Raw genomic sequence first — 10,122 nt, 5'->3', positions numbered from 1 at the left:
GGAGAGAAGGCCAAAAGTAGTTCCGTGTGTGTGTGTGTGTGTGTGTGTGTGTGTGTGTGTGTGTGTGTGTTGGTCATGGGTTTCCGCCTAGGCTACCTGGTAATGACAAGTGAGCTGACTGTCCTACGAGGTGAATGAAATGTCCAGAGCTTGAACCCTTGAATGGGGTCCCCCGAAGCTAGGAGAACCACACTTCCAGAAAGGGAGCATCTAACTTCCCCCAAATAATGCAGAAGACCCGTGAACGATGGTGTAGAGCATGACTGAAATATTCCAAATCCCGAATTAGCTCATGAAGCCTCTCACACGGGGCTGTAGATCTGTGTTTGAAATCACTGTTGTCTCCACACAGCAGGAACTCAGAGAGCCCTCGGGGCATGTCAGGCAAAGTGTGGTACTTCAGGGTCTGCAGCCCTGAGTTCCCACCGGGCCTCTGTGAGCTGCCTGAATTTCAGTCATTTAATCTCTGAGCATCTCAAATTCCTCCTCGGGAGAAAAGGGAACCGAAATTATACCTTGCTCCCAGAGTTATCATGAGAAATCAGTGTATGTGCAAGCCTTTTACCACCTAGAGCCCTAATTATGAATAGGTGAAAGGGGAGGCGCTATCTCCTACCTGTCCATCAAGGAGGCTCCCTCGAGTCCCTCGGGAGTCAGGATCTCCGGAAGAGCACGTGGAGCACCCATTGCACTGTGCGCATGCGCCTAGCTCGAACCAGGCCCACCCCGCCCCGTGGTCCCCGAGGAGCAGCGGACACACAGCTTCCACAATTTTATTGTGTCTGGGGGCATCAGCCAAGCCTCAAGGCTTTTCGTAGCCCGTGGGCAGAGGGTTGACCCGGGGATTGTGGAAAAAAGTGTGGTTGCCGTCTCCCCAGGAGAAGGGCTGTGGAGAGAGAGGGAAGGGGAGCGAGATGTCAGTCTGGGGGTCCCCCATCCCCTAGCTCACCCGCCTGCTCGCGTCTGCAAGGGGTCGGTGTACCTTGGTGCGGATCCGGAGGTGATGGTAGGGGATGAACGCCGGGCGCTCGCGGTGGCCCGAGTGGAGCCAGGAGTTGAGGGTGCAGAGGGCCACGCTCGGGAGCGCCAGCCCGAAAGTCAGGAAGCGCCAAGTGCGGGCTGCAGCGGAGGGTGGGGGAGGAAGGCAGGGGTGAGAGAGAGATAGGGGGGTGGCCAGGACCCTGGAAGGCCCCAGGGGCAGGCGATGGGGGGGAACCGAGGGACAAGGTCAGGAAGCCACGGGGTCAGGCCCCAGCTGCACTCACCTCCTGTCCCGCCATGGTCTCCCTTGGCCGCACTGGCCAAGCCTCGACTCAAGGACCTCAGAGGCAAAGCCATGTCGGTGGCAGAAGCTGGGGACAAGGGCACTGTCCTTTCCTTCTCCTTCAGTGAGGCCTCGGTTCCCCTCCCCTTTGTTCCTGCCAATCACCTGTTGAGTCCCTAGCATGGGTGGCTATTTTTAGGGGGTTTCTATATTTAACATGAGGCCTGACTGGCAAGAGGTCTTTCTCTCCAGGCAACTGCTCTACTGTGCCTCTTATTTTGGTAAGGGGACATTTAAAGTACAATATGCCATTTTTTTTAATAGTTGGAGGGAATTATTTTGCTCAATACTCTAGACCCAGTGATTGGCACACAGTAGGCCTTTAATAAATATTTGTAGAATGAATGAAGTATCCTTTTGAATCTCAGGTTTTTTCAGGTGTATACTGTATAATAATTTGTACATTAAATGATCTCAGTGAAGTTTTAAGTAAAGTAACAGAGGAACGTGCCAGCTTAGAGTCTGGTACATAACAGGAGCTCAGCACATGTATTAGTCACAGTTCTTTGTAAAGAGCTAAAGTCGATTTAGCTAGCTTGAAACAGATAGCAGGCAATGGCACCCCACTCCAGTACTCTTGCCTGGAAAATCCCATGGATGGAGGGGCCTGGTGGGCTGCAGTCCAGGGGGTTGCTAAGAGTCGGACACGACTGAGCGACTTCACTTTCACTTTTCACTTTCATACATTGGAGAAGGAAATGGCAACCCACTCCAGTGTTCTTGCCTGGAGAATCCCAGGGATGGGGGAGTCTGGTGGGCTGCCATCTATGGGGTCGCACAGAGTCAGACACGACTGAAGCAACTTAGCAGCAAACAGATAGCAATTGAGAATCTTAAGGTAGCTCGCAGGTATCTCTGGGATGGCCAGAAGCAAACCATTCTGTGGGCCAGCTTCAGGGAGACACCACCACAGTTCTCACTGTGGATGCTGGATGCCAAAAACTTCACCAGTGCTGCCTTGAAAAGTCAGCACTTTCCAAGTCATCAAAAATGTTAATCAGTAGTCAATCTAAGAAAGAAGTGGAGGGGCTTCCCTGCTGGCTCAGTAGTGAAGAATCCACCTGCCAATGCAGGAAACGCAGGTTCTATCCCTGATCTGGGAAGACCCCATGTGTCTTGCAGCAACTCAGCCCGTGCGCCACAACTACTGAGCCTGTGCTCTAAAATCCAGGAGCCACAGCTACTGAAGCTCTCCTGACCTAGAGCCCGTGCTCCGCAATAGAAGAAGCCACTGCAATGAGAAGTCTGAGCATCGCAACTAGACAATAGCCCCTGCTCACGGAAACTAGAGAAAGCCTGTGCACAGCAACAAAGAGCTAGCACAGCCAAAAACAAATAAATAAAATTGCTATTTGAAAAAAAGAAATGGAAAATTTTCCTGGGGCCAACCTGAGGGTTATAATGGGAGAGACAGTTTTCCAGAAAGCTCTGGGGACTGTTCAGCCCATCACAGGTCAAGGTACAGTTATATAAATTTTGGAGACAAAGGGTTATACCTCAAAGTAACAGATTGACAGTTTACATAGTCTAACAAGGTGAGTAGTGGCGAGACCCCTTACAGGATTGAGACAGGAATGTTATCTCCCAAGTAATTACCTTGCTGATGCCAGGAGGAAATTGCTTTTTTTTTTCCACATAGGCATTCCTGTGGCTTCTAAGGGGATCTAGTTAATGTATTAAATCAGATGCACAGTGGACATTACAGGGGAGAGGGTGGTGGCTCCAATGGGCAGAGAGTTTTATGCTCAAAGTTTTTCTTATCTCACCTTAAAAAAATTCCTACTTCATCAAAAGCCAGATTCTTCCACCCTCACCCCCGCTTGAAAATGGATTCTTTGTGAAACTTGCTTCCTTGAGTTGCTCTCTTCTGAAGCAAAGAATCATGTGGGCACCAACTGGCAACATGTAGGTCATTACCTTGCTGTCACTTTGAGAAAGGCTAGGAAATTGAGTTCTGGTTTCTGCCTTCAGGAGACAGGAATTGTATCTTGAAGAACAATCTCCAATAGGACAAATAAAAGTGCCGGACGGCCACAAATTTGACAAGTGTCTACTGCTAAATATGTTATTCCAGTCTGAAAAATCTGACTACTTGGAGGGGAAGAAAAGAAAGCATTGGCAGGCCTGTGTGAACCTTGGAGGCTCTAGAAAACTACAAGACAGGGCAGAGCTGATGTCTGCTTTGCCTGTGGTTCTGTCCTCAACACCAGCAAAGAACCTGGCATGAAGTGGGTGTTCTAAAAGGACCATGTTACTTTTTTTTTTTTTCTGGCCATGCCATGCAGTATGCAAGATCCAGTTCCCCAAGCAGGGACTGAATTGGCGTCCCCTGCACTGGGAGCACAGAGTCTTAACCACTAGATCACCAGGGACGTCCCTGGACTGTGTTACTTTGGATAACCCTATAGACACGCTTTTTCAGAACTACAGTCCAGCAGGATGCTTTCAGCTTGGATCAAGAGCTGATGTACCTGATACAGATTTAATATATAATAAAAGAAAATTTATGCACCTAACCTAAATATATGAAAGAAAAATGAAGAAAGTCTATTTTCAAGAAGGGACTCCATACCTGTTCCTCCTGGTGGATCTAAACTGGTGCTACTTGCCTTTTTGCAGCTTTTTGTTTTGTTTTTAGTAACTTGTTGAACAGTTAAATGTTATATATAGTATTGCTAAATTATTCTGGAGCCCTCACTGAGCTATAATGGAATTCTTCCTATGGTCACTTTTCCCCAGTTGGACTTTGGAATTTCTTCTGAGAAGACGGGGCCCTATTTCAGTTACAGTTACTTGATTTCTTTGTCCACACACAGTCCAACTCTTAAATCCCCTTCCTACTCAAGATTAGGGCTCTTGGAAAAAAACAAAACTGAAGAGGAAAATTTTTACTGAAAAGGTCCTAGGCGCCTCTCTCTCTTCTCAGAGTTTTGCTGGTCATCACTAAACAATTCCCTGGGGATTCCCATCCCTTAGTGTCACCCTGAAAGTTCCCACTAAGAGCTTTTCTGTCTGGTGCTTGGCGAACGGCCCAAGGGCTGCTAGTATCCTCTGCTGTTGTCGCCCTCTTGTGGCGCACATCCTCAAGTACACCTATTGCAGAAACGGATGAGACCATCCTAGCAATTTGTGATAATATTACTACAGATGCTGGGCTTCCTGGATGGCCCAGTGAGTAAAGAACTTGCCTGCAGTGCAGAAGACACAGAAGACACAAGAGACGCAGGTTTGATCCTTGAGTCGGGAATATCCCGTGGAGGAGGAAATGGCATTCCACTCCAGTATTCTTGCCTGAAAAATTTCATGGACAGAGGAGCCTGGTGGGCTACAGTCCAAAGGGTCAGGAAGAGTCAGACACGACTGAGTGACTAAACACAGATGCATGGAATAAAGGCACTGGACTCAAATAAAAACCATTATTTTTAGTTGCTTTTCTATGTTATTGCTATAGAAATAACCATGATCTCATTGACTGGCACGCAAAGCGACTAGGAAGGCTTAAATTGAGTGTGGTCACTTCCTTGGTCACTTTGGTTAACTTTCCAAGTGTGTCCACATTGGAAAGAAAACAAGGATAAAAGAACCTGAGTTTGGGGACATCCCTGGTGGTCCAGTGGCTAAGACTGTGAGCTCCCAATGCAGGGGGCTTGATTTTGAGCCCCGAGTGGGGAGCTAGATTCCACATGCCACAACTGAGAGTTCACGTGCCACAGCTAAACAGATCCTGCCTGCCGCAACTAAGACCCAGTGCAGCCAATTAGAAAGAACCTGAGTCTTAGCATAGAAAAACCTGAGCAACCAGAAGTGATTCCTTGATTCAGTTAATATTTATTGAGCGCCTACTGTGTCACACACTAGGCCAGAGACTCTGGGGGAGTCAGACAAGTGACCTGATGTCGTGATGATTCCTAATGCAGCTGAAGCAGACACCACATCAAATGTGATTGGAGAGTTTGGGAAAACTTTCAGTGGAGCTGGGGCTCATATATTTAGGACTTTAGGTGATAGAAAAGGGGAAAGGGCATTCTGGGAAGTCAGAAATAAAGTAAGTACAAAAGCATGGAGGTGTGAAAGGCCATAGCCAGTAAAGCTGCAGAGGTGGGGCAAAGCTAGGGTGAGGATCTATGATGTCCATGCTGGAGCATTTGACTCTTGTGCAGGCCACGCTGGGGGTGGGGCTTAGGCACAGATACTTTGAAGCAGGGAAGTAACATCAGATTTGATGTTGGAGCCTGGGGTTTAAGGGAACTCGATCATTGGTGGGTTATACAGATGATGAACCAGAACGCAAGGACTAGATGCAGGGGAGGCTGATGAGGAGTCTTTTGCAATAATCCAGGCAGGTGATGACAACAATAGGCACTTAAGGTAGTAGTACTGGCAACAGCAAGGAAAGGATGGACTTGAGAAATCTTCCCTGAATAGAACAAAAAGGATGGGGACTTCTCTGGTGGTCCAGTGGTCAAGAATCTGCCTTCCAATGCAGGGGACATGGGTTCGATCCCTGGTTGGAGAACTAATATCCCACATGCTGTGGGGCAACTAAGCCCGCACCTCACAACTAGAGAAGCCCTTGAACACTGCAACTAGAGAAAGCCCGAGCACCGCAATGAAGACCCAGTGCAGTCAAAAAAATAAATAAATAAAATAAAAAGGATGTGGTGCCTGAAGGCACTTGAGTTGGAGCTGCAGAGCCACGGGAGAAAGAGGAATCAGGGACTCGGGTAGGAAGCCTGGAAATGGGATGGGCAATGCTATGAGGCATTTCTGTGCGTCTGAATTCTCACTAGCTAACCGGACTTTTTTTATGCTAACAACACATTGTTAGGAAAACCAACAAATACTTTTTATAAAACACAAGGGAAGTCATTTATCACTGATGTTGAGACATCATTTAATATTGTGCTTGTCCATACCAAGAAGATATGGTTTTCAGTAACTTACATTTGCCTACCGCCTCTCTAAATCCTTCTATAAACTGTGAAGTTTGAGGGACCAGAGAGAAGTTGCTCCTTTTCATTCTCAAAATGATGTTAAACCTCGGGACTTCCATAGTGGTCCAGTAGCTAAGACTTCACGTTTCCCATGCAGGGGGCAGAGGCTCGATGCAGAGTGAGAGATCTAGATTCCGCGTGCCACAACTAAGAGTTCGCATACTGCAAATGAAGATTACACATGCCACAGCTAAAAAAATAAAATATACCACACATACCACAAGTGCAACAAAGATCAAAGATCCCATGTCCCGCAACTAAGACTCAGCCCAGCCAAATAAATAAATATGTATTTTTTTAAAAAACAAAATAAATAGTTAGCACTTACAGATTACTTACTATGGGCCGGGGCTGTTCTGACAATTAACCGAGAGAGAGGCTTTCCCATTTTACAGATGAATAAACTGAGGCACTGAGCGGTCTTAACCTTGCCAGTGGATCATTCATATGATAAATGGCAGAATGGGACCCAAAGGATCTGGCTCAAGAGTTTCCTCCTAATTCCTCTGCTACAAACGCCTGTCTCATTAGGACAATTTTGAAATAGAAATCCCTTTTGTCCATAATTCCACCAATTCTAGCACTAATACCTTCACATTTTCTTCAGCATGTTTAGCACTAATACCTTCAGCATGTTTATTCAGGCTTTGCCAACACACCTGCATGTTTAGACTACTCTACAATCACAGTTTAGCTACTGAACAAGAGAAAACTACCCCCAAGCAAAAGATGAGTCTAAGTTTGCTTTCCAAAAAGAATATGTGCACTCCTTTTGTTTTTAGTTTGGCTGTATCAGGTCTTAGTAGCAGCCCCAGGAATCTTCAATCTTCCTTGCTGCATGCAGGATCTTTAGTTGTGGCCTGTGGGATCTAGTTTTCTGACTAGGGATCAAACCTGAGTCCTCTGCACGGGGAGCATGGAATCTTCCCCACCAGGGAAGTCCTTGTGCACTCTTTTTTTAACTTGTGAACATTTTCTGGCTCATTCATATTCTTTTGTCATGATATTTTAATGGCTACATACAATTCTTTTATTAAAGGCCACATTTTATTCATCTCTTTTATTATTGGAATATGTCACTACTATAGAAAATGCTGGGATGAGCATCTTCGCACCATGCACAGAGCTTATTTTTTGAATCTCATGTAGGAATCATTGTCAGGAGCATAGCTGATGCCCCATGTAGACAAGGGCCTTTGGTCTTCAAAAGGGAGAAGTTCTTATAAAAATATGAATGGCTGCAGTTCAATTTGCTCATGTCTGAGCCTGAGCCAAGCGTGATGATCCTAGCCCGTTCATGGTCTTGGGAGCCCTAGGTAAAGCTCAGCAGCGCTGGGAATGCTCCTGAGTCATCAGGGACATAGCCAGCGCAGTGAGCTCTTCTGACAATTAAAAGTGTCATAGGTTCCCAAGAACTTTGATCTAGTTAGCCACCTTAATCCATCACTCTGCGACTATCACAGCTGTCTCCTCCTATTGGGTTGGCCAAAAATCATTCGGGTTTTTCCATACCATCTTACCGAAAAACCTGACTGAACTTTTCATGAACTCATTACATTCTCTGTCTAACCCAGGCTTTCCTTCCCCCTTGCTGGGATTAGTTTGTTTCCTACTTGGCCTTTCTCCCAATTGCCTTACGTAAAGCTGTCAAATATGTTTCTTACTACAGGGCAGAGCTTCCTTTTCGCACAGCCTGGGACACATACAAAATGTGAACAGTGATTTGTGAAGCACACTGGGATAAAGGGTGGAGGCTGCTCCCAGCTGGATGTACCTGGCCTGGTGCTTCGGGCCATCCCAGGCCCCACCCATCAGCCCTAGGAGATAAAGCAGTGGTCTCAACCCTGGCTGCACAATAGAATTACCCAGAAGTCTTGCAAAATTCTTTTGTGTACATTGCACCCAGGAGTAATCACAATGACATACAGGTGGCTCAGATCGTAAAGAATCTGCCCACAGTGCAGGAGACCCATGTTCGATCCCTGGGTCGAGAAGATCCCCTGGAGAAGGAAATGGTAACCCACTTCAGTATTCTTGCCTGGGAAATCCCATGGACAGAGGAGCCTGGCGGGAGACCATGGGGTCGCAAAGAACCGGACACAACTGAGCGACTAACACACACATAAGGTTGAGGGCAGGAGGAGAAGGGGACGACAGAGGATGAGATGGCTGGATGGCAACATCGACTCGATGGACATGGGTTTGGGTGGACTCCGGGAGTTGGTGATGGACAGAGAGGCCCGGCGTGCTGCGGTTCATGGGGTCGCAAAGAGTCGGACACGACTGAGCGACTGAACTGAAGGTTGAGAACTAAAGGAGTATCTGTTTGCCCTCACTACAGTGCTTCCCTTCTGAGCCACGGGTCCAGGGTATTAATAAACTAAGATCATGGTCCTGAACTCGGGTGTGCGCAGCTCTCAGTAGCTGGATCCAATGTCACGTGATGATAAAATTTAACTTCACCAAATCATCTAAGTCTAAATGGCTGTCTCCCGGGGGTTACCCAGTGGCCTTGTGGAAAGTTGAGAGAGCGGGTCCTGATGGAAGGCGGGTGTTTAGGTCGGTGTGAGGGATCTGGTGGGTGAAGGCGGTACCCGGCTGGAGACCTTAGGAACAGTAGTAGATGCCTGGATTATAAAGCGGGTGCAGCTGGAGTTGCTTGAGGGACTACTGGGAGATGAGCTAATGGAATAACGAGACTCGAGGAAGAGAATGGAGGGTGGAAAGCTGAAAAGGGCCGTGGAGGTGCTCGTCCGGCCCCTGATGACACCCATGTGGTTTCGGGGCTCAAGGCGCGCCGCATCAATGGGGATCGGTGGAGGCGAGTGTTCAGAATCGCCCCCCTGCTCCGGGAAGAGGCGGCTGCCCGTCTCCAGCTCTTACCCACGGAGACCCCGCACCCACGTGTCTCCTGCATGACACCCGAGGGTGCAGCGAGCCAGGGTTGCTCGCCCCCACTCTCCGGAAAGGGCCAGACCCCAGCTCAAGGAAACCCACCCGCTGCGTGGCAAGGGGTCCTAATCCAGGTGCCAGAACCCAGAGGGATGCCGGCGGCGGAGGCTGCGAGCGACGCCGCCAACTCTCCGAGGCCGGCAGCCTCCGCCGGGCCTGCTGGGAAATGTAGTCCCCGCAAGGTGCCCTGGGAAAAGGAGGTGAGTTGACCCTCCAGTCCCAAAGACCCCGAGACCCGGATGCGGAGGGTCTCGGGCATCCTCACTCAGCCTCCGGCAGGAGGCACTCCATCCACGGCCGCCCTGCTTGCTTAGCACCTCGTCCCAAACCGCCCCACCTGTCCCCCAACCTTCCCGACGGGCTGAAATGGTCAGAGCAATGAAAGCACCCCAAAGAACCGCGGAGAAACGGCATCCGAGTCCCTAATTAGAATGTGAGAGGAAACGGCTAGGAGCGGTCTTTCCTCAAGCGAGAGATTTTTAGATGTCACCTCACCACGTTAAGCCCGGTCACCTTGGCCAGGGCTCGCTCTCCTGGGCGTCGCAGTCACGCGCTTTTGTTTCATTTGCTATACAGTCTATTACTGGAATCACTGGTGTAATAAGTACTGTTCATTAGATGATAGTACTGGAGCATTGATAATTTCCTGACTTTGATAATGTCCTTGTTTTTAGAAAATACACATTATTTAGGAATATAGAGCGATGTTAGCATTTTGAACTGGGAGGAAATAAGAGGGGGATCCTGAATCCTACGGAAGAGAATCGGAAAATCACCTGGGCAGTGATCCGCCCTTCCTAAAGCTGATCTGCACCTGTCCCATGTGTGATGCGGGGACTCAGCGGACATGGA

At 48.4% G+C, this 10,122-nt stretch overlaps 1 protein-coding gene across 1 annotated transcript; it reads right to left on the bottom strand.

The window, feature by feature from the left end:
• Nucleotides 1-757: 757 nt before the first annotated feature.
• COX6A2 (cytochrome c oxidase subunit 6A2) lies at nt 758-1,398 on the bottom strand. The gene is made up of 3 exons (XM_081558189.1): nt 1,266-1,398; nt 983-1,119; nt 758-886 (listed from the first exon to the last, which is right to left on the bottom strand). The coding sequence occupies exons 1-3, from the start codon at nt 1,336-1,338 to the stop codon at nt 803-805; spliced, it is 294 nt and encodes a 97-aa protein (XP_081414315.1). The 5' UTR covers nt 1,339-1,398; the 3' UTR covers nt 758-802.
• Between the last annotated feature and the right edge of the window lie 8,724 nt (nt 1,399-10,122).

The sequence above is a fragment of the Giraffa tippelskirchi genome, chromosome 13 (genome assembly GCF_054371585.1).
Source record: "Giraffa tippelskirchi isolate mGirTip1 chromosome 13, T2T-mGirTip1v1.2.pri, whole genome shotgun sequence".
In the NCBI taxonomy this organism is placed as follows: domain Eukaryota; kingdom Metazoa; phylum Chordata; class Mammalia; order Artiodactyla; family Giraffidae; genus Giraffa; species Giraffa tippelskirchi.
The sequence above is the reverse complement of the archived record's forward strand: the minus strand, read 5'-3'. Positions and strand labels throughout refer to the sequence as shown.